General features: G+C 47.5%; 1 protein-coding gene across 3 annotated transcripts in view; it reads right to left on the bottom strand.

The window, feature by feature from the left end:
* LOC135378596 (neprilysin-1-like) overlaps positions 1 to 24,796 on the bottom strand; it is a 254,298-nt gene that overhangs the window by 206,162 nt on the left and 23,340 nt on the right. For 2 of the 3 annotated variants that reach the window (XM_064611657.1, XM_064611659.1), the window contains exon 4: positions 13,088 to 13,240. The exons of the other annotated variant lie outside the window; for it this stretch is intronic. In XM_064611657.1, coding sequence (XP_064467727.1) covers positions 13,088 to 13,240 — 153 coding nt within the window. The remainder of the gene's footprint in view (positions 1 to 13,087; positions 13,241 to 24,796) is intronic. 3 annotated transcript variants of the gene reach the window in all.

Here is a 24,796-nt window from a genome sequence, read left to right as displayed (position 1 = left end):
TAGCAATCCTTCCCGCTCACCGCAACACACAACAGACGGGACCCTGATACCAATCTAGTAACAAGCAGTATCAACTTCTGCGCCTTCACTTTTAATACCGTGAAGCTGAGCAATATTTACCAGCATTGTTTGTGAAATCTCACAAAGATGTCAAACAAGCCGTGTCAGATTTCAATATTAATGACTGAATGAAACATGAATGAAACAGCTGCCGAGTACTATATGGGAGGCTCGATGCTAGCTAGGTCGACATGAATGCGGTCCAGGTAGAGTACAACAGGCTTTATGCTGGGCACTATACCTAAAATGGATTACCAATGATAGGATTTCGTGCGAGAAAAGGTTCAGCCGGTGTCCAGAACCCCTCTCCCCCCGGCGCACCCAAATGAATAGCGACTGGCTAAAGGCTCCCAGACGTCGCCCTCCCCCCCCCCCCCCCCCGAAAGTACATCGCTGGGACTGCCCCTGCGTAGCCTAGTATCGACGTGTTGTGCGCAGTTCATGTGCGCTTTGCCAACTGTACCTTTTCCTGAAGGAAAACACTGGAAAATTCGCAGTGTAACCACACTGGTAAAATATTGACGGGGAAATTGTTACATTTTATTTTTTATTTTTTTCCTGCTATGATAATGCCACTCCTTTTTTATTCATCTCCATTTCACTGATGCGCGTGAAAAGGAGGCGACTCCCGCTACACTTGAAGTAGCATGAAATATTGCTTTATAATTCCCTCAAACGGTGTAACGTTCCACTTGAATGAAGAACAGCAACAACAACGAAAACGAATAGAGAGAAAGGAAACACTAAACGGTTTCCAACGCCGTCGCTGCGTGCTTATCGCATTGTACAATGATTAACACACGACCTGAGAAAGCACAGAGACTCGAGGGTGGTGTCTGCGAGTTCGGAGCAAACTTTTGTGCCAACAATGGCTGCCGAACTGAAGGTCCGTTCAGCTTCTGTGCTAGAAGAAACGACAGTCAGCAAATATCTGTACGCAGGATGTAGGTAGCGGTCCTCTGCCACGTCCAGTCATAAAAAGTGAAATTTCCCTACGAAGGAGTGAGTCTGTGACTGATGGCCTACAGCTGTTTGATATTTTCCTGTCAGATTTGCTCTCACGAAATCCCGGGACTTCGGGACGTCAAAAATTGGCCCGGATCCCGGGATTTCCGGATTCAGGATATCCCGATTGACAACCATAGGTGCATGGCCACATGCTAGAGGTGCCGCAGGGCAGGACTCTGGATAATTCGACCGCCTTGGTACTTTTAACGTGCGCCGGAGATATCCGACCAGATGACTGAATACAAGATAGAGAGTCCCCCCCCCCCCCCCAAACTACTGTTTATTTTCCTCCTTCAACTGGGCGTTGCAATTCCGAAACCTTGACAAAATCCATAAACGAACAACTGTGAATAACCCCAACAGAGACCCATGTCTCCCACACTTAACTGTACTATCTGAAAATGCGTAGCACGTATGTGTGCTGTGTTCTATGGATATTTTATGGAGCGTATTGTTTTCCCAAGACCGAGGCTAGGACGCTTGCATAGGTTCTGTCATTGTGAAATCCCCACCCAAAAAGGGTGTGGTCAAAACGATTTGGTACAAGAGGTACTTCATGACATGGTTAGAGGGGGGGGGGGGCACATGAAAGCTAGTTGTCGTAGGATGTACAGGTGGATATTTTCTTACATGAAAACGACTGTAAGTTCACCTTGGCAGCCAAGGGAAAATTTATGTTGCAACGGAATTATGCCGACTCGGTATCAAACCGATAGCAACCAACCGGCTAAACCCAGATAGCTTACACGTGTAAGATTCTACCTAACAAGGTCATTGCGGTGGCTGACGCAATTCGTGGGAGTGACGGGAGCGTGCGAGGGAGACTGAAATATCGGGCTGCACGTACGTTGCGGCAACTCTATCTCGCGAACGCGTGAATATAGGACGCCGATCGAGCTGTCGTTATGGTGAGCTAGAATGACTGGTGTGATAACCGGCCTATATAATGCATGAGAGTGCTTGGTCGAGGCCGTGGCACCCGGCCACGTGCGATTGTTTACATGGATGTGCTCAAGCTCGCTGCGCGCCTTGCGAAAGGATTCTTGTGGGGATCCGAGGTACTCCTCTGTTTCGTATCATGTGCCCTTTCCGTGAAATGCAGAGGTTCGCCCCGCGCCGGCCAAGAAACGGAACGCTGCGGATGGTGCCAGTGGATGGGTTATCAAGGGAATCACGACCCAAGCAGTAAAATGTACTGAAAGTCGAGTGCAAAAGGGGTGGACGTCCACCCCTATTGCACTCGACTTTCAGTACATTGTGCTTGGGGAGCTCTTGCTTAGTATCCAGCTCACTCTTGCTCAGGTGGTTGCTTCCCAAGCAGCACAATGTACTGAAAGTCGGGTGCAATAGGGGTGGACGGGTAAGTGGAAGGCCTTGGACAGGCTTGTGAAACTAAAGAACATTGACACATACCGTTCACCCCTATTGCACTCGACTTTCAGTACACTGTGCTGCTAGGGTTGCTGCATGAGGTTCTCTCTCTCTCTCTTTCGCAATTGATAATTTGTTGCTTGATGTCATGGTACAACAATGATCATAAGTGACGCAACAGTGGTCGGTCTGTGCATGTCGCCGTATTCTCGCTCAGCCCCTAGGGATACTTGCACTTTGAGGAACCCTTCCAGTAGCATTGGCAATGCGTTGGGCGTTTGCTCGCTGCGCATGCACAATCTATAAGCAACTTCTACCCCGCCGAAAAGCTGATAGCGTCCTCAGCCGGAATCGAATCCACAACCTTACGTCAAACGTTTGAGGGTTTTAGTGAGGGGGCGTCGATAAATTACTGATCGTAAACTACGGGTAGATTTGGTTAGAAGAAGTACAATGGCTATTCCTTGCAATATAACCGTGCTTGTTTCCTCGCATTCGAAATCGGCTATCGCATAAGGACCGCGTCCAGGCACACGTATGCCAGGATTGTGTATCGAAGGTATGGGATGGGCCACATCAGGATCTCCTAGTATGACCGAGACAGCAAGGTTTCAATAGAGAAATCAGCAGCAATAAATCGTTGGATATTATATTTTCTCATTTCGCACAGTGCTCAGAAACAGTTCTCTCAGTGACTCACAGGTTAGAGCACAGCTCGGACTCGTGCGCACTGCAAGAGTTATCGAACCTTGTCAGGGTTTGTGGTGCGTATTCTTTCGCGATTTATTAGGCAGGTAAGTGGCCGGGATAAGTAGGAAAGCGCACCAAGTGTGCGGATAAACAGTTTTCGACGGTTTAATCAGGGGTCAGATAACCCGTCGTCGCTTTGGACACTGACCGGCTGACCGTCGTATAGGACCGTGCAGTGCTTTACACACGATTGTCTCATCGAATACGGCGTTCACATGTACTACACCGCAATGTATCTGATACGATATAAGTGTGCGACATTATCTCCACTTGTTGTGCCTTAACGACAAGCCACCCTGCGTTTCGTTGCTTTTCCATTCATCCTGTTCTGAACGCCTTAGCTGATGTACGTACAAGCAGACCTCGGCAGTTTTGACTTTCGCTCACTCAAGTTCACTCACCACACGCCCAGTTCTCGGCTCGCTCACTCACGTTCACTCACCGTCCGCTAAGTTCTCGCGACAGCTCACTCACTCAAAGCCCATCGTCCGCTCAACTTTGTGTCATCGTTTGTGCTGTTTTGAGCTGTTTGTTCACTCATATGCCCACCTTCTTGCTTTCCACGAAGAATCGCATAAATCAACCGTTGCGACACCCATGAACGAACGCTGAAAGGGCAGAGAGTTTGTACGTAGAGCACGGGGAACGCGGCCACGGGGGCCATGCATTGAACGTAGGAAGCTTCTTCGTCAGTGAAGGGTGAAGGTCAACGGGCAACGTCACATAAGACAAGAACAAGGCGCGAGAAGGCAACCACTGGTTTTATTTGCTTTGGCGGATATTGGAGTAACAGAGGAGGCGTAAACTAACAGGAGTTAACAGGGGCACCGCGTCTCTCGTTTGTGAAGTTCGTACCATCATATGGGGGTGTCGTCTAATACTCAAAGAGAGCTAATCGCTTTGCCAAACCTCGCATTTCCTGAGAGGTTAAATGCGCACTATGACTACCTTGGCGGTTCAAAGGACCACAATAAAATAATTTTGGTCTGCCGGTACTGCTCCGAAGAGAAATCAGGATCCCAAGTGACTAGTTCGAACTTCAAGCGGCACTTAGAGGTGGGTATTCTGCTAATATGGGGCCCTTATGGTTTTAAGTGACGCATTTAAGCATGCTGTAGCAATTTCGCGACGCACAAAATTCCCAAGGAAAAGAGTAAAGAACGATATTCAATTGACATAACGGACGCAAAAGGATAAACCGTCGCAGTTCATCGTTTAGTGTGTCTTAAAGTTACTTTTACTTCTCTGGATATTTTACTATCACGTTACTATCTACTTATATCGTTACTATCAGGTTATAGTCAAGTATTCAGGAACGCGATGACAGGCGTTGGTGCAACGTCGTCATCGTTGCGCAAGACTGGCTTATGGTTTGCTCGCCTTGCAGTTTTGAGTAAAGTCACGAAGTCCGTTAGCGTGCTGGCCATGTCACGTCGAGACTGGGAGGTACCCGGGTTCGAATCCCGGTGCCGGCTGTGCTGTCTGGGGTTTTTCCTGGGTTTTCCTCAGACGCTTTCAGACATATGTCGGCACAGTTCCCTTAGAAGTCGGCCCAGGACGCACATTCCCCCAGGACGTGAGTCGTGACGTTGCCCACATACGTGAGGCCGACAACGGCAAGCCCTATCACCACCACCACCACCACGAAGTCCGTTTGCGCAGCTCAAGCATCAAGACCAATATAGGCAGGTACAAGCGAAGAAGCAGAAAACTTTGGATGCGAACATCGCAGCGTTTAGGCTGCGTGTAACACAACGCAAGCTGTCACCGTCTGACACCTTTCAAAAGAAATTCAATGCAAGGGTTGCAGAAATGGTGGCTCTGGACGCACTTCGACTGAGGATTAGAAGTGGGTTGGGGTTTAGGAGGCTCGTTGGACTTCTGAGGCCAGGGGTCAATGTTATCTCACCTCGGACAGTGAGCCGCACTCTGCAGGACTTGGCAAAGGAATATGCAGAGCCTGCACTCCGCGAAGACATCCAGTCCGCCTCAGATCACAGCTTGCACTTCATCGTAGGTCTGTGGTCTAGTAGGACGCGGCAGTCGCTACTTGGCATAAAAGTGCAGTTCGTAAAAGATTGGGCACTGAAGACCGCAACACTCTCGTTTCGCTACTTCCTCGGGCACCGTACCGGAAATCAAATTCGTGCGACATTTGAACCAGAACTCCTGGATCACGGCGTTGAGCTGAGACATATTGGCTGTGTCGTTTCAGACAATGCGTCTAACATGACGAAAGCTTTCAACATGTCCAACATGTTCTTGAATAAATGGACCTTCTGAAGTCCGACCCGGATGCGGGCGATCATGATGAAGAGAGTCCAGAGGACTGCTCAAGCACTGAAATTGATGTTTCCGATGGTCTCAATCCATGCAACAGGATCAGATGTGCCGCTCATACACTTCAACTTGCGGTCAACGGTGCACTTCGTTCTGTAGAGCCTGCTTCTAAGCTGTTGACTGTACTTTCTCGCGTTCTTAACATCTTCAGGCGGCCATCTTACTGGACCGAACACCTTGTAGCGCGATCCAAGGAGGGACAACCGGAAGCCTTGGAAGGTCAAACGAAAAGAGATTTATATTTATTCGTAAGGAAGCCAAGATACGGAAACTGTTATTCCAACTGCGATAAAAAATGAGCTCTACAAATTAAGTAGGATAGACCAGTCTTGGGTAAGTTACTTCTAAAAAGTAACTGAGTTACAGTTATAGTTACTTTCTTGGTCGAGTAACTAGTTACAGTCACAGTAACCGAGAGAAAGTAACTTAGGTACAGTACAGTTACTTTTTATAAAAATGACCGTGAGAGGGTGATACAATTGTTAAAAGCATACACTTATTTACATTTACTGAAGTGCGATGAATAGTGGTCTTCCATTGAACGAGAAGCAGTATAAGTTAAAATGCGGTTATTCCACACGGAGAAATACGACACGTACATGCGACCTGGCGCATCGCGGTGAAAAAGAAGAGCACGATGACACGCGTTTCTTAGCGTGTAGAGGGAGAGACATACACAAGGACAAGGAACTCGCCTCATGATGCTTTTTCAGGTTTGAAATTGACGTCCGGTTTGCTGAGTACGTCTTATTCCATAGCTTGCACCTTACACTTAAATTATTCTCGTCCTTCCATGATAAAAACTCAAAGGTTGCTTCATTGAGCGGCCACGGAAGCTTTATGATAGAAACAACCGGAGCAGGATTAGCCATTGCACTGGTCGGAGCGCAAGTGAGCTGACCAGAAAGTTTCTCTTTGTGCATAATCATTCCCTTGTCCATATCCACAGGAGGCAGGATCCCGTGCATGGGCAGCGACACTATTACTCACATATGACTCACTCCGACAGTTGAGGGTCACTAACTTCACCTAATTTCTGTTCGCAAAGCTGGAATTCCCTGCTTGGTTAAGAGCCCAAGGCAGGGGGCACATACCGGTTACGGACAAAAGGAAGGAAGTCACTGTTAGGGGGAAGTAGGGGAAGGTAGGGGAAACAAAGGAAGGACATTTATTCGAATAGCTAGTTACATTTTGCAGGTTACATTCACAGAAATAGTAACTAGTTACAGTTAAAAGCTACTTTTCTGGAAATGTAACTAGTTACTGTAACTAGGATCTGGATCCTAGGATCTGGATCAGCAAGAAGCCTGTAACTAGTTACCCCCAAAAGTAACTAGTTACAGTTACAAGTTAAAAATAACTTAGTTACTACCCAAGACAGGGATAGACTTGTTGAGAATTAATACAGGGAATAAATCATTTCACTTAACTTCCTTTTAGATAACGTACTTTCGATCACTTAGGCGGAAATCAAAAAGTAAAACTAGAGATGGCTGTGTTATTGCATGTGTTTATTGTACACGACGACAATAACGTTCGGGTTGCCAAATGTGTAGAGCGACACCATCTCCTATAAAATTCATTGAGTGGACGGTATGGTACAAGTCATTCACTGGCAATCACCACCAGGCACTTTCTTTTTGTAAACATGTCCCTAAAAGTCTAGGCAGCTAAGACGATCAGACTTGCAAATGCAGGTTGCAGTACGTCAGTGCAACTAGTGTTCCGTGAATTTTGGGAGCAAGCCTTTTTTTTTTTCAGAACCTGCCGTTTTTTGGGTCAATACACCCAATGAGCACACATTTTTTCCGGGGACATTTCTTGCGGTGACATTTTTTCCTGGACCCGCCCGAGCATGGGACACTTACGAGCACTTATGAGATACTGATCTAAACACTAATCTAACGACATGTTTGTGTGTGAGACTACATACTTCACTCTGTAGGCTAAAAACTAAATAGGCCGAGAACTCGGAAGACCGAACTATCGAAAGTCAGAAGGCCACCAACAAATGAAAAATATATATTCGAAAAGTTACATCTGCTACATCAGATAGTTCCACAACGCTGTGCTCAGGACAGGTATTGGGAATTAATGTGCTAAATGCTTTTTATGCATTTGAAATAACTTTGTATGACCTTGTCCAGCGCATGCCACTTTTTGGTACAATCCCTCGTGTACTGGGGTTGATCTTACAGGTGTGGATAGAGAAAGAGCGTCTTTTGAAAAAGTTATTTTACAAAGTGAATTTCTACGTGGAGTCTTTTTCAACGTTTTATTCTTAAATTATTTATTTCGCAGACATCCTCTTGGAATTCCTTATTTTTTTGGCCTTTCCATAATCCAGTCTTCGACTGTTTGATATTACCTCATAAAAAAAAAAAAGAAAACTGTCTTTCAATTTCAACACATCGGGAGAGGGAATGGTAACACCACTCGGTCTCACTGTGCCTCACCTCCCCCAACCCTACCGTTCTTTTTAAGACGGTTGGGTTGGGTAGGGAGACGAATATTGTGTAAGTCCATTGGCAGGCTCTGTAGCAAAGTTTTCCTGGTCTATGCCGCCTATTCTTCCTATCCTCGAGGCCTTCCCATTATTTTGCAACGACTTACCCAACGTGGATCTCTCCAGACAGGTTTCGCGACCACAATTTGGCGCTTCCGCTACCGGGGAAAACCCTTCTGGGATAGGGTGCCAAACAGTGACTGTATTCCGCGGAACGATGTGAACTTCTCTTGTGATCGGCAATGTGGCGCTACCGTACGACGGGAAGACAGGGCAGTTCACGGAGCCGTACATACCGTAAGTTCTTTTTTTTTTCAATATTGTGAACGACTGGAGGCATGGACAGACATGACATGGACACATAAATATTCAAGGAAGAATTCCGCGTAAATGCTACTCAGTACATTTCACATATGTGCTACAGTAAACGAGCTACGAACTTCGAAAAGCGAGAGACCCAACTTATACTTTCTTTGCAGCTTTCGTAAGGTTTTTAAAAACTTCTGCAAAAAAATTGCAAATGGCTCCAATGTGAATTGTTTGAAATTCTAAAATCTATCGAACAAGGCCATTTTGGTCCAAATCGGTTCAGTATTAGCTGCAAAGGATCGCATTGTTTCGCCCATAGAGAATACATGGGGCCGCTGGAGGTCGTATCCCCTCTTAAGAAAGATGACCTCGCAGTTTTTGTGACACGCTTGTGATTACGCTTTACTCAACAATACAACAATGCCTTCAATACGTGCTTCAGAATAGTCAACCAAAACTAATAAAAGAAAACTTGCAGGCCATTACGTTTCATGCAGTGCAAAGCGTAATTCCTTTCCCGTCCGCACGTTGTCGTATAACTTTTTGGACGTCTTTCAAATGTTGAACGCCGAACTCGCAAAAAGAAACAAAAAGTTAACTCCTCAGCATTTCACATTCCACACAAAAGGGTTCAGACTATGCAGCTTTCCCGATGTTGCAAGATACCTTTACTGGAAGGCAGCCATTGCTTACAAAGGCCTGGCATGTCCCTACAAACAAACAGCCTATACTTCTATACTAGTCTACCACTTCCCCCGAACCGCTATAGCGGAATATGTTGTCCTCGTGTAACCGTCATCAGGTTGATATGTTAGAAAGGTATTTTATTGCCGTTTGGTACAGGCGTGTACTAAAGTTTTTGGTCTGTTGGTAGGATTTCCCAACTCCCGAAGCTCCAGCTAACGACACTACAATGATGGCATGTTCGTCATGGCAACGCATCACAGAAATATCGGATATATATGAAGCCTTGGTTACGTCCTGTCCGCCTTCTGAGATGAAAGAGGAAACAGAGTTGGACCCATGCCTCAAATCGGGGTGCTCGAAAGATGGTATCCTCTCCTTCTGGAAGAAAAACGCCGAGAACTACCCCAAACTGGCGAAGCTGGCGACAGTGTTCATCGGTATTCCAGCGTCTTCAGGTGGCGTCGAGCGTCTGTTTTCCATCGCAGGAGCTCACCAGCGCGCTAGGAGAGCGTCATTGTCACCACGCACCATCGAAAAATGATAATGGTCGCAGAGTACGTCAGGGGAAAAGAAGCTTGATTTTTTTTATCATGCATCACTGCACACCTTTAAAACAGAACGTCACCGCATATCATGCTTTCAGTCAACCATAATCTCGAATGATATCGTTATCTGCCCTGATTTGTTGAAAACGAAGGGAGTACGCTAAGTAACTCTAGTGTACGCCTTTTGTGTGTGTGTGTGTGTGTGTGTGTGACAATTATGCTGTTCATAATTGTCACAGAAAAAGGCGTACGGCTACCGTTTTCAACAAATCAGGGCGGATAACAATATCATTCGAGATCATGGTTGGCTAGGAGCGTGTTATGCGTTGATTACCCCCCCCCCCTCCCCTCATCATTTCGAAGCGTGCAGAACACGGCGTTATAGTGGGAAAGGTGCAAGCGGCACTCCAAAGTTATTTTGTGTAGTACCTGGATGTACCTGTGCCTATACCTATATATACCTGTAGGTACTTTTGCATATTTTCTTTTCATTTATAAAGTATATCTGAGATCCATTTGGGAGAAGTTTTGTGTGTCCCACGATGTTTCGTCATTCGCCAGGCAGGTCCACAAAACTTCTTAATGCTTCACCGTATTAATTCTTTTGACGTTTAATTGATTAATGTATTTATTTAACGATCGAAACATCCAAACCGAAACAAAACTTGGATACGTTCAGGCGAACCCCATTCTTCCTTCCTATACCAACAGTTATTGTCTACATTGCTATTTCATGTTAGCTCACTGATATGGATTTGGTCGTAACAATAGCTGCTCAGCGCCATCACACCCAGTAATGCTAAGCTCAGTTTGCACGCTCCTCGCACAACCCACGCGCGCTCACGCTCAGTCACTGGCTGCTCAACCCTCGAATCGCGCGCTCATGTTTCACTCAGTGCGCCCTCACGCTCACTCACTCACTGCCCGCTCAGCTCTTTGCTTTCTCACTCACGCTCACTCACTACCCATTCACTCCTCGGTTCGCTCACTCATGCTCACTCACAGCCCGCTCAGCTCTCGGCCCGCTCACTCACGCTCACTGACCGCCCGTTCAATTCACGGCTCGCTCACTCGGGTTCACTCATGGTACGCTCAGCTCTCGGCTCCCTCACTCAGACTCACTCACCGCGTACTCAGCTCTCGGATCGCTCACTCACGCTCAGTTCATTATCCGAATTGAGCGTGAGTGAGCATGAGTGAGCGCGCTCATGAATGAGTTTTGCCGAGGTCTGCGTACAAGTGGAAAGAACTTCGGCGACAATGTGCCTGCTGTTCACAGTCACATCGTAACTACTGCTTATTGCTCGCCATTTTCAAGAAATGAGCCTCCATGTCAGAACCGAAGGAAGTGTGTTTCGGAAACCCACTGCTTGTTTTAGTCCCTACCGCACCTACGTGTAGACCTCGCACTTTTTTTATTGTACACACCATCAGATCAGGGTAATAAAATTTCTTTATATATAGCTATCTTGTTGAATGCCAGTACTCAATAGCAAGCAATGGAACAGCGTCGCTAAAGTAGGAAATGAGAACGACAAGATAAAATCTGCAATAAAATAAACATTACAGCGCCCTTGTTCCCCGAATATTCACCAGCTGAACGCGTGAAAGTGTGGGTAGTCGGACAACAATACTGGTGTTCGAATTTCTGAAGAAAAAGTCTATAAATTATGGAACAGCTTGGTTTGCAGCGGACACACAAAATTTTTCCTTAAGCACGAATATGAAGAAAATAGCAGCGGCGCGCATGTATCATGATACCTAATAACAGCGAGACGATGTCTTTCTGGTAGCGATAAAGATTAGCGATCCTGAGATTACGGGAGTAACCCTGAATGCTGTATGAGAACAGGACGATACACGTTGTCTGCGTAGCATAAAAGGTGGTGGCTACTTCCGAGCGATCTGCCTGCCTGTCTGGCGGCAAATGTTGCTCGTGCGAGGGTGGGGGAGCGTTCTGGACCGACTTCATAGGCAACTGTGCTGACATTTGTCTTAAAGTGTATGCGTAAAGCCCAGCCTTAGACAGCACAGTTTGTGCCCAGATTCAAACCCCGGTCGCCTCCCAGTCTCGGCATGGTATGGCAGCATAAAAGTGCACCTCACATTCTAACACATAGTGACCCTCGGCACCCTATTTGGGGTTGCTGGTTCTGCTGAAGCTGTCTTCCAAAATTTGGACGGCTTTCGTAGGAGGGTATCTGCTCCTGAGCACTAAAGTCATGGGAGTTCTCTCTCCCTCTCTCTTTTTCGTATTCGTCATGATGTACTCTGCGAACTTGGCTGCTCTGTGGTGTCGTCCATGAAAACGAAGTACAGGTCACTGCTAAGCATGAAGCGAACACTAAGAGCTGCTGCGTCGAGAGTGCGCCCCCGTTTTGAGAAACGCTCACTTCAGCCAGTAGGAAGGCGTCTCTTCTGCTGGAACTGTTTCTGTTTTCCTTTTTCGTACCATGCTTTCTAGTCCAGCTGATTCATTCTGATTATATATCAACCGTGAGATAAAATGTCAGCAACATTTTTGTGTATTGATGCTCACATTCTCCAATAGAAAGCTTGTTGCATCCCGAAAAGCCGGGAAAGGGGGAGAGCAGTGACATAGTGTATAAACCCCGTTCTGAAATCGTAAGCAAAAACGATTGCTTGTACGACGAAGGTATAAAACAAGCAGAGTGCTTCTACCGAATGCGACCTTCTGTCTAAACAGGATGTCTAAACGGCGAGACTGGGAGGTGACGCAGGTTTGAATCCCGGCACCGGCTGTGCTCTCTGGGATTTTCCCTGGGTTTTCCGGCAGACTTTCCAGACGAATGTCGGCACAGTTCCACCTGAAGTCGGCCTAGGACGCATTCTAACCCTCCTGTCCCCCACTCCTTCCTGCTGTCTTCTCTCCATCTGTTCACATCTGTACGCTGCTCATAGCCACAGTTGCTTCGCGGCGCTAACACCGAAGTAATAAAGAAAAATGATCAGAATCAATCGGAAACGGCAATCAGAAGAAAGGGAGGCTCGAGGGGAACCCAAAAAGCCCCAAAAGTCCAGCACCAAGCGATCGAGAGAGCTACAAGCGGGGTGCACCTTCCACTTGTGCTAGCCTGACAGTGACCTACCAAGGCGATGGAGTGCATCCAGAGGGGTGGGTAGAGGTCAACGCCGTGGTGGAACCAGGGCCGGGGAAAAGAGTCGGATATCGTGACGTTTTCCATGTAACACAATACGGCTCGGAAAGGACTGAGCCCGCCCCAATTGTTTGTGTGTTTTTTCTGTGTATCGGGTTCTCGAGCGTTAGGCTCTGCTCGCTTTGACTCGAAGGTTCTGCGTTCCTGGACAGACGGGCCCTGTATCATGCTAAGATATTATCGAAACTGGCGTTGCCATGATAGCCTTAGTTGCTCGTGCGCCATAAAAACTACAATCATCATCATCACCGTTGTCATAAAATATTCCATATATTCTTTGTCACAGACTAGTTTGGTCTCTTTCGCAAAGGATCGTTCTCAGGGGGACTTACCCCGAAGATGGCGCATGACCTCAATTCCAGTTATTAAGCCGACGTTGTTCGATGAGGGGGTGGGATGCTCCTCCTTCCATCCTGTGCACACAAACTCGTAGAAGTCCTCACATGGGTCTACATCCGGAGCGATGCTGCTCAGAATTGCTTTCGCTGCAATTAATTATTCGTATCAGTTAAATCTGATAAATCACCACCGGTTAAACAACAACAACAACGTTATTTTGTGACGACGAATGATCCTGTGCGATGGGCAGGACACGTAAACAACACAAACACGAGGACTCAAAACCAGCAAGATGTTTAATCGATAGTAATGACAACAACAGTCGATGGTTCTATCGCCACGGGTGATATTCTACCCCACTGCTCGTTAAACGAAGAACATGCATATATATTCTTGATGCACTTTCAATGTGCCGCAACATTAAACTATTTAGCTGGATTATTTAGCTAAATTGCAGGTCTACTACAAGACATTGTACTGATCTTGCTTCTTTGTCGTGTGCAAAGGTAATATTGTACACACCACAAAATGTTGGTTTGGTTTTATGACAATCCGCATACTAATTAAAAGTTAAACAATACGTGAATCCCACACAACAGAGCTATCGCGCCTCCTCGAACTGGCCTATCTCCATGTAATACGTGCACAAAGTATTACGGATACTGGAACGATTCATTAACTGGATCGCATGTTATGCCCGTACGTCACCGTAGTGGTTTTGCCTCTCCAAATGCGATGTACACAAAAATTTCTTACCATCCACAAGGTATATAAACTATAAGAATAATTTTTAACATGAAGAACAGCTGTTATTCTTAAGTGACCAAGGAACTCCAAAGTCTCCTCGAAAAATTAAGGGTGCCGTTTCCTTTAGAGCAATGCAAAAGGAGCGACATTCAATCATTATGTCGTCTGTGACATGTACACGAAAGAAAACGCCATTCACACTTTCTTCCTAAAAGGACGGTCGCCTCTGTTCCAGTCGATTTTGAAACTACTGTGTCTTGTTATTTATTGTGGACCACTGTCCACGGTATCGAAAGTCCCACACGAAACAGTTGCATAGGGCTGTTCGCCTGGGTCAGAGGGCGCTCCTGTTTACGGCAGTCAGCGCCACTTGTGGCGATTGCGCTAAGTTTCCCAAACTAGCGTGTTCTGTCATCACGCACATGGTATGTGCTGTGTCAGAATCACCAAGTTGTGTTGCGCTTTTAATAAGGCGAAAGGGACCGATGATTGTTTCCCCATCAAGTCGACAGAAGGGGAACCGTGAGAGCGACTCGTTTTCGGCGCACGGCGGAATGTTCTCGGGCAGACTCGAAATGCGCATGTGACTCCCTGGTGCCGTAGATGTACAGCTTGGGACAAAAGTTTACGGAACACGGCACTGGCGTGTTTCTTCATCGGAGCGGCCTCCTGCTAGCCATCAAGAAGAGATCGAATAAGAAACGAGTGATCAGCTATTCTGTTCATCTTCCAGTATGTTTGTCCGCTGCCGTTTGCTGCTAGGCTGTCGCTCCAATGGAGAAATGCGACGCACCGGTGTTCCGTAAACTTTTGTCCCAAGCTGTACTAGCAACTGGGCGAAACATGACTGAAGAATGAGGCCTGAATGCATAGAGTTGGATATCTCTGGTTTCAAATTTTTTACTCATGGATACGGAGCGGGTGTGAGATCCGGTAGGATAATGATTTATGAAATGAATGGAGCGAGCACTACGAATGTTTGTCAGCAGCCAGTAGTTGGCTCTGTTTGTGAGCATTACATTATTTCTTTTCCCTCTTTGCTTACTCCAAACAAAGCTGCTACTTTTCACATATTCGTGACTGTTCGGGAAGAGAGGAATATGAGAGTCAGATGAGAATAGTCATCAGAGCAATAATTTAGATGTCTTTGCGGCAGGGATTATTCACTAAGAGACACTTGACTGTGAATGGGGACTAACTTAATGAGAGAGATGTCTGGAGTACAATGCAACTTTCATAATCCAAGGACCGACTGCAATGACTCCCAGTGTATCCTGTGTAGGTCGATCAGTTTGGGACTCACATGCACCCTCGACATCTTATACTTCTGCTGTGCTTGCCAAGCACTCGCTGTCAAGGAATTTGCCTCAGGACAGAAGCCGCCGATATTTCGAACGGAGACTGTCCTTCTTCTGGGCACCGTCCTCATCATTGGCATGGTATTTAAAGGGTTAGGTGTCATGTGTTTAACGGTTCATGGGAATTGTGGGTCAACAGCCCGGAGGGCTGTTCGTCCACGTGTTCGTGAGCCTCCCATTTTTCTGTAACCGGTCTGAGCCTAGATCACTACGTTCACATAATCCCCCACACGCTCTAACAAAGCGGCCATTCACTCCGGCCGTAGAAGCCCGTACGGACCTTTTCTTCGCCCCGGGCTGTTGACCGTCAATTCGCATGAATCTTTAAACACCTGACACCTAATCCTTTAAATACCATGCCAATGATGAGGACGGTGCCCAGAAGAAAAACAGTGTCTGTTCGAAATATCGGCGGCTTCTGTCCTGAGGCAACTCCATTCTCCTAGGGCGTTAGTCGTGACGTTGCCCAAATATGTAAAGCCGAGAACGGCGAGCCCTTTCACCAGAACCACCACCATCACCGGGAAGATGACTGATGTGCAAGCGCCTTACAGTGAGTAGTGTCGTGTACTTTTTTCGTGATAGGTGTTAGACGTGGTCATCAGCTACATTATGGTCAGTCATATACTGATGGCGTGCTATCTAGTATCGCACTGGGAAAAGATAATGACTTTTTGTTTGTGTGTGACTATTTGTGTGTGTTGTTTCTTTTCTTACAGATCTACGATGATGACTTTGACATCTGTGTGGAAACAGCACAAGTACATGGTTAGTCTAGAAAACGTTACACATTTCGATCGCATCGTAAAACTAGAAGACGGGTTTTATCCAACAACAAGCTTTGCAGACTGGTAGCTATTTGACTGAGGTTTCGTTGGAATTTTTTTGTGAGCATTATGATCCTGTAAAAGAAAAATTAAAAATCGAGCAAAAAGTCGCTCTATGCATTTTCTATGCCCCATCTCACTCAAAAGCCGCCATTTTCTGCAGCGTGCGCTTCATTTTCATTTCACCACACACAGGTGGCACCAGCATACAGAACAAGAGGATTGGTGCATAACGTCAGAATCGGCATGTCATATCGTTGTAGGCAGTGCTACCTGTGTGAAGTGATGTGAATGTGAAGCAGAAAGAAGAAAAAATGGCGGTGTTTGTTTGGGATAGGCCATTGAAAATGCATGCGGCGAGATTTTGCTTTGTTTTTAATTTTCTTTGTGCATGACCATAGTGCTTACAAAAGATTAGGATAAACCTTCAGATAAATGGCTGCAAATTCTGCAAAGTTTGGGATGGGTCAAACCTAGTCTTATATTTTTACAATGCGATCTAAATGTGTAACGTTTGCGAGAATAACTCTGTATAGGTACTTTTCGGGGCTGTATAGCTCCCACCTTGGTTCTGTTTAGTGCGGTTTTACCGTTTGTACGGCTTCATGACACTTTTTGTTCATTCAGATTAGGGAAGAACGGATAGCGCTCAGAGGGATTGCCATTGAAACTGCTTTGGACCTAGTTCTGCAGGACGGCTCGGACGGTTTTGAGGTACGGTCGAAAGGGGCGCCACTTGGAAGCGTTCTTTGAAGCCTTCGAGAGTGTGGGGCATGGTGACGGTAAGATGATTGACCTTGAGGTATAGTTCACAGATAATTCGGACGTTTCGCGGATTTTATCGCTTCCATATCGCATATGATTTGCGACGCATGCACAGTATTTCACTTTAGTTCATGAGTAATGTCGGGTGAATATTCTTACTGTGATTATGTACACGTGCAGGAATGATAGCCACTCTCCTTCTGGTCCCCAGTCTAGTACATGGAAGGTAGAAGCGCTTCATCACACCCCAGGTGAGTATCTATAGCGTTCGTTCTCATTGTACATCGCGGGAAGTTTCGTTTTGTTGCTACGGGAGCAGAGCTTTGCATTTTTCGTACATCATTATTCATGGTTTCTAGAGCAACGCTGTGAAGATAACGTGGTACTGAAAATACTTGCAAGGCTTCGTCTATGTACGTTGGTAACACTTTAGGTGGTGAACGAACATCTCTGTAATGTGGTGTGCTTTTTCCGGGAAGAATTCGCTCCCGGAGCGAACGTGGTAAGCCTGTAGAAGTAGAGCATAGGGGTTTCCAGCTTGAAGTAGCCTTTGAGGACCCTCGTCTAGCTTTATTGGCTTATGGACTCACTTGAACTCATGCCGAACTATTTTTACGCTGCAAACGCTCTGCAAATTAATGAATGTATTTCTCGCATTGATGAAGCCTTCTGATAAAATTGATGTGTCTTCATTGAAGTGGATTGTACTAAATAAAGAGCTGGAATTTGTAGCAGCCGTTTCTGTGTACTTCCATGTTACCCACACCGGAACAGTGTCCATTAACAATCTCTCGTTATTATTAGCGTCATGCGCAGCTCAACAAGAGGGAACCCTTGCAGTTCTCATTGCAAGGGTAGAAGAGTTCTGTGCATGCAATAGCAAATACTCCTCCCGAAACGTGTGCAATATCCCTCCCCACCGGCAACAGTATATCACCTCTGAGGTAGAAAACATCTCTCTGTTACAGTGGTAAGATCCGAACCGCTTGGCTAGGACTGCTTCGTTCAGGAGTGGAAATTGATAGCCCCGTAGGGCAGATCACTTCTACCAAGGGTGGAACATCCCTCCGCAAAAGGTATAGCCTCCAAATCTACCTCCAAATCTCCTCCAAATCTGAGGCAAATTTCGCCTCCTCGAGGTAGACGTAGCTCTCCCATTTGGCATAAAGCCCTAAGAGGCATAATACTCAACCGTGAACGGGTAAAATCCTTCAACGAAGGGGGTAGAAACGGCGGGTTAAAACTGCTTCTACCCCTAATTTTCTACCGAAAAAGGGTTGAACATTCGAGACAACGCACTTCTACCCAAAAGGAAAAAAAAAACTTTTTTGCTTAGAGTGTAAGAACCAATGCAAACGAGACTGTGAGCAAAGCAACACCGCGCGCCTCTTTAAAAAATCTCACCTGCACGATGAGCATTTCGTTTCGCAACCTTGCGGGGCGGCGCAGAAACAACTTGGAAGGCAAGTCTCATGCTGCAGACCACACGAAGAGTTCTGCGCGGTGGGTGTGCAGGTAGACGTGCAGAAGCGAAAGTAAACCTCGTGTATTCGCCTTTTCTATGACCTGTAGGCGGCGCATCTAAACCCCAACATGGCGGATGTACCCAGGTTGTCCCTTGGTTTCGATTTTGAGATTCCTGAACTGCAATGTTGATTCTCGATGCGTTGAAGGCGTACGTGTATTAAACATTGTTCATAAGCTTCTGGCATAAGTAACCGAGTTGCCCAAAGAGAAGGCTATAGTTGAACGTGAGAGCTGATGTTCTGAGGCTGGAACAACATAGAAGGGACAATCACATACAAGAGCCCTGGACCGGTAATACAGAATATGTGGGTTCGAGTCCTACAGTTGGCTAACCTTTTCAGTGACTTTCATCTTTCAAGGCTATTGTTGTCAGGTATTATTTGTGATATTCCGGCGCGTTTGGTCAACCACACTTCGTGAAGGAGAATTTCACGTTACCGATTGCGAGGCCGAAATAGCAAGCAGCAAGTGTCTCGCGCTGCAGGAATATGACAGACATGCAAGCACACGACAGCTGTGCTGCTGCCCTATTACAGATAAGATCTTCTAAGCGTGTAGCGCGTGTACGAATGCAGTTTATAATGCGTCAAAGTGGGCAGTATTCCATGTATGGAGAGAAGAAAACGCCGAAAGACAAACTGCTAGCTGTCCCTTCGTCGCGCTCAGGATCGCATTGTGGCACAGAACAAAAGCCGTTTGCTTTAGTTTGCTGGTCGTTGTCTGCACTCATTCCTTAATCCATGATTTGAACAGCAAAATTAGGTGCAGCTCAGTGATGTATGCGACCTATTGCGCAAGTGAACGCGGGGTCTGCCGCGAAAGCCTGGATCGACTACTTCAGTGTTTCACCGCCGTGTAATGTCGATTTGGCAGAAAACGCGAATACTCTTTCGTCGATGGGTGTTGTTGACGTTACTGAATGTGGCGGTTTGCGTGCTGCTTACTAGCATAAGCCAAAGCAGACCATGTCATGCCGTTAACGTGCGCAGAGCCCGGCTGCAAGAGACGGGGAGTAAAAAAAAATTCTTTCGTTTCCCGCCGGAAAAACATAAAACAAGGTAGAGGAGGGAGGTGTGGATTAGTGCGGTTGAACGTGTCCAGGGATACGGAAAGGAGTAGATTTCAACAGATATTTTGACTCATGATTTTGACGAATATGTCATCGACATTTCGGAACAGGTACGTGAGAAATACGGCGACGCCACAACCGGAAACGAAATTAAAAACGTGTACTTCTGACTTTTGTTCTATTCCACTCAGAGAACGTCTGACAGCTGTTACGAAGATTTGTTTGCTATGCAGCAGGGAGGCCAAGTCGTTCACCAAACCATGTTGACTACGTGCTTTGTGCTGCTGACCAACGTGATGAATGCTCGCGCCTACGGAGGAGTCATGCCCTTTAGACGTGAGATGAATGACTTACTGGGAGATGGAGCCTTGAAATGAAGACGGAGCTAAGGTACGACAATGAGCTGTCAGCCTTGACGATGATTATTAATGGTACTCGTAAGGCTCGGGACTGAAAGGCCAAGTCAGGAAATTTTGGAATATTTGAAGCCATATATAGTAGAATATTCACCACATGGGGTTCAAATTCTTTCATCGAGAGCTGAGTAGTCACACACACTTCCCTTAACCGAATGCTATATAGCAGAAACTGCCAAAAATTTTTTTCAGGACACAAGAATAGTTATCAACAGGAAAGCAACAACAACAACAGGCAACGAGGCGTCGAACGACGGGCTGGGGCCCGCGACACGTCGCGCTACATGGCAAGCGATCCTTCTGGAAGCATCTGCTTCTTGATTATCGCCCCGATGGAGGCCAAAGGAGTTCCGGTTTCTTCTGGGCGGAGGAGAGCTCGTACTTCCTCCCGAACCACCTCTCGGATCAATTGCTTAAGGGAGTGTACGTCGAAGCCTGCAGGCGCGGCGAAGGCTTGGTAGTCCTGAGGTCGCTGCCTGACGGTGGACCGAGAGAGTAAAGCCCTCTCAATCCTGACTGCTTCAGTCAGGAAAGGTTCCGTCGTCGTGGGTGGGTTACGGGATAGGGCGTGAAAAATCTCTTCTTTCACACCTCTCATGAGCCGGTGAACCTTCTTTTCTTCAGAGGCTTTCGGGTCAGCTCGTTTGAAAAGCCGCAGGACATCTTTGACGAAGCCGTTGACGCTTTCGTTTGGTAGCTGTACCCGACTCTGGAGCAGTTGTTCGGCGAGTTCCGTTCGTTGCTCAAAAGTGAACGCCTTGCGGAGCTTGTCTTTGAATGCCTTCCAGGACGTAAAAGAATCCTCCCTGTTCTCGAACCAAATCCACGCCGTCCCGTCAAGAAAGAAGTAGATGTTCACGAGCTTATGGTCGTCGTTCCATCTGTTAAACCCAGCGATCCGCTTGAAATGGTCGAGCCAGTCGTCAACGTCGTCGTAAAGTTATCCGGTAAATGTTTTCGGCGATCGTGCAGGGGCGACAGGCGCGGTGACCGCCGTTTGGGGGGTGCTGTCCGCAGTCGTCATCTTGTGGGTTGGGAGTCCCAACGGGCCGAATTCCGCAGGTAGACCACGCTTTCTTCGACTCAGTCGTTGCTGTTCTTCCAGGCCGTTGAGCAGGGATTGCCCCGCACCTCCACCAGAATTGTCTCGGATTAAAACAGACGAGCGAGACGGCGAATAATCGGCGAACACTTTATTCAGCTGCTTAGCTGGTTAATACCAGAGCGATAACGCTTAAATGAAACTAAGATAAAGAATAATGCCCCGACTGGTAGCTCACAAGCTTTTATGCACAGCGGCGAACATTGTAGAAAGCGCGCGTCGGTGGAGAGGAGGAAATACAGAAGCCTCTCCAAGGTCGTCGGCCCGTCCTTGAGATTGATGTGAGCGAATGATCAGATGCTTCCAGAAGGGTCGGCTGCTATGTAGCGCGACGTGTCGCGGGCCCCAGCCCGTCGATCGACGCCTCGTTGCCTGTTGTTGTTGTTGTTGCATGTGGTTACCCCAAAGACGATACGTGGCATTGCAACGCTATTTCGGCCCATAAAAATACTCCGCGCAGCACGAAAGACAGCACAGCTTCTCGGCGAACCCCGACCCCCGACATAGTTCACGTCGCTCGCCTCAAGCCGTACTACTACAAGTAGTTTGGACGATGCCCGGAACCAGAAGAAAATTGGCTACTTCTTGACCTCGAGTACTTCGAGAGCCCGGAACGCCCGCCAAAACCGCTCTAGCGCCCTCGATACAAGTTCCAGCATCGGGACCATGCCACGTCTATGGAAGGGGCAATGCCACGTATCGTCTTTGGGGTAACCACACGCAAACCAAACAACAACAGGCAACAAGGAGTCGAACGACGGGCTAGGGCCCGCGACACGTCGCGCTACATGGCAAGCGATCCTTCTGGAAGCATGTGCGCCTTCGCTCACATCAATCTCAAGGACGGGCCGACGACCTTGGAGAGGCTTCTGTATTTCTTCCTCTCCACCGAAGCGCGCTTTCTACAATGTTCCCGCTGTGCATAAAAGCTTGTGAGCTCCCAGTCGGAGCATTATTCTTTATCTTAGTTTCGTTTAAGAGCTATCGCTCTGGTGTTAACCAGCTAAGCAGTTGAATATAGTGTTCGCCGATTATTCGCCGTCTCGCTCGTCTGTTTTCATCCGTGACAATATGATACTTGCAAAATTCTCCTAGGAGCGACACCTGATGGCTGTTTGCGTTTCATTTCAAACCTAATCTGTGGGGGGAGGGGGCATGTGAGTGACGGTTTCTTAGTCATGGAAAGTGGTTTCCTGGATCACTTGAGGCCAGGGGATGCAATCGTGGCTGATATGGACTTAGAGTATTTTCTGCCGCATGGAATCAAGCAGTATATGCCACGATTTGCGAAATGTATGCAGAAGATACCTCCTGCTGATGTTGAGAATACTCGCAGGATGGCGAATGCGATGATCTAGAATCCAGAATTAACGGTTTATTAGGCGTATAAAAGAATCCCACAAAGTTGATAGTCGTATTCCTATCAGCATGATGAATACAGCTGGGCACATTTTCACACCATGTGCTATTCTAAATAGCTTTCAGGATTATCTGATAAATGCACAAATCAACGTATTGCATTTGATGCCACCTGAATGATGTGTTAATGAAGTAGGAATGAAAGCATTCACACAGAACATTTATATTTATTCCAGAATTTACTCCTACGTTTTGTGTCTGGCTTTTGGCCAAGTATGGCACGTACGGAGCGCTGTCGTGAAACAACTATCCTGTTGTCTTGAGACGACCGCTTAGCACCTCCAATATTACAGCATGTTTGTAGAAGTGCAACAAGGCAAGCAACAAGTTGTCCCAATAAACTTGATGGCAGTTAATGCGCTCAAGAGCAACAACATTTGGAAGTCCACACAACAAAATCACACCATTTGTAGCCACACTCTTAGAAATGAACTTCACCACTTGGCACGCTCCTAGCCAACTATCATCCCGAATCACAACGTTCTCACTCTAGATTTGTTGAAAACGGCAGGAGGAGCCTATTTGTGCCGTGCATAATAGGCACAAAATAGGCTCCTCCTCCCGTTTTCAACAAATCAGGGGCGAGAACCTTGTCATTCAAGATGATGGTTGGCTAAGAGCGTGCTATGTGGTGAAGATCATTTTTAAGAATGCAGATATAACCATTTGCCCCTGCACCTGAGCATAATAATGACGCCAACGTGCATAATTTCTGTGCACCTAGGCACGAAGGACTAGAAAGAGAGAGAGCCCTGGGACGAAGAGCCCTATTTTCGTCTGCACAGCAAAGGCTCTTTGTTATGCATGCATCGTTTATGGGTACCTAGCAGAGAACAGGGAACATAGGTCCGTGTGCGCACATGCCAGGTGACAGCTGCCAGGCACGTTTATTTCGTCGTCGTCTTCTTGACGGCGTCCACAGAGGGCGCTATAGGGCTCCTCCATCTAGAGCGTGGCCCAGCTGGAGACAGTCGGAACAAAGGGACCATATCACAGCCCTTCGGTTACTGGCTGACTGACGTGAAGGAATGGGAAGTTCTGAGAAGGTGTTAGAGGGTGTGACGGAGGAGAGGTACGCCGGCTTCACGTGATCAAGTGCTACCGTGTCCTGTTTTCCACTGAGGTCGATGACGACGGTCTTGGGGGTGCGGGAGAGCACAGGGCACGCTCCGGAATAGTATGGTGTAAGGTGTGGCTTGGCGGGGTCGGTTCTGATGAACACGTGCGAAGCGTTCTTGAGGTCCTGTTTGACGAAAAAGGTGCGCCTAGTCGGCATACGCGGCGCAACCGGAACAATTCATGGAGCTTGTCAATGTACGCCCTGTGGGATTGATGGGGCTCGGCGAGGCTCGGTGTGAGAAAATCACCTGGGAGTGGGAGCGGGGAACCGTACACCAACTACGCGGAACTGCAACTGAGGTCTTTCTTGATGGAGGATCTGATGCCGATCAGTGCGAAGGGAAGGTGTTGTCTCGAGCGTGCGGGGTTAGCGTGCGCAGTGAGTGCCACCTTCAGCTGACGGTGTAGTCGATCGACTAGCACATTCGCCGCGGGGTGGTAGGCAGTCGTGTGAATGTGGCCAGTTCCGAGCAGCTGCATAAGAGCCGTCCGCGGTCGATGGAGGGGCATGCTAACCGCGCGATTCATGATGCAACAAAAGCTTCAGTGACTGATTGATAGCTGATGTCGGTCAGTGGGACTGCTTCGGGCCACCTCGTAAGTCGGTCCACGCAGGTTAGGATGTACCTGTATCCCTGAGATGGTGGGAGGGGACCGACGATGTCCACATGGACATGAGGCATCGGGCGCAAGGTGGCAGAAACGGTTGAGGTGGAGTCCGAGTGTGACGGCCGACCTTGGCGCGCTGACAAGGGATGCAGGTATTCACCCCGTGCTGAACATCCTTGCTCATGCGCGGCCAGGCGTAGCGTTATGTCAGGAGCTTTTGGGTAGCGCGCACACCAGGGTAGGAAAGGCCATGCGTCGAGTCGAAGATGGGCCGGCGCAAATTGACGGGAATTAACGGTCGATTAACGTCTGTGCTGGTATTGCAAATGACCGTAATGACCGTCTTCGGTGTGGTCGATGGGGACTTCGCGCAGCACCAGTGACGTGTCTTGCGTAGCTAGAAGTTGTTGAAGTTCGGCGTCGCCAGCTTGCGCCGCTGCGACGTTCTCAAGGCCGACGGTGCATGGAGCAGAAATGTATTCGATGCGAGAGAGGGCGCCCGGGGCACTGTTGTCCACACCGTGCACATGACGTATGTCAGTCGTAAAGTCTGAAATGTATGCCAGGTGCCGGATTTCGCGAGCGAGGTAGTCGATGCGGTTGGTACGAAATACGAATGCGGGGAGCTTGTGATCTGTTAAAACATGGAATGTGCGGCCTCCCTGGAAGTATCGGAAATGACAGATTGCTGCGTATATGGCCAAAAGCTCTCGACCAAAGGCGCTGTAACAAGTTTGTGCGTCA

This window comes from Ornithodoros turicata, chromosome 1 (genome assembly GCF_037126465.1).
Source record: "Ornithodoros turicata isolate Travis chromosome 1, ASM3712646v1, whole genome shotgun sequence".
Lineage (NCBI taxonomy): Eukaryota > Metazoa > Arthropoda > Arachnida > Ixodida > Argasidae > Ornithodoros > Ornithodoros turicata.
Note: the sequence above shows the minus strand (reverse complement) of the source record. Positions and strands in the feature narration are given on the sequence as shown.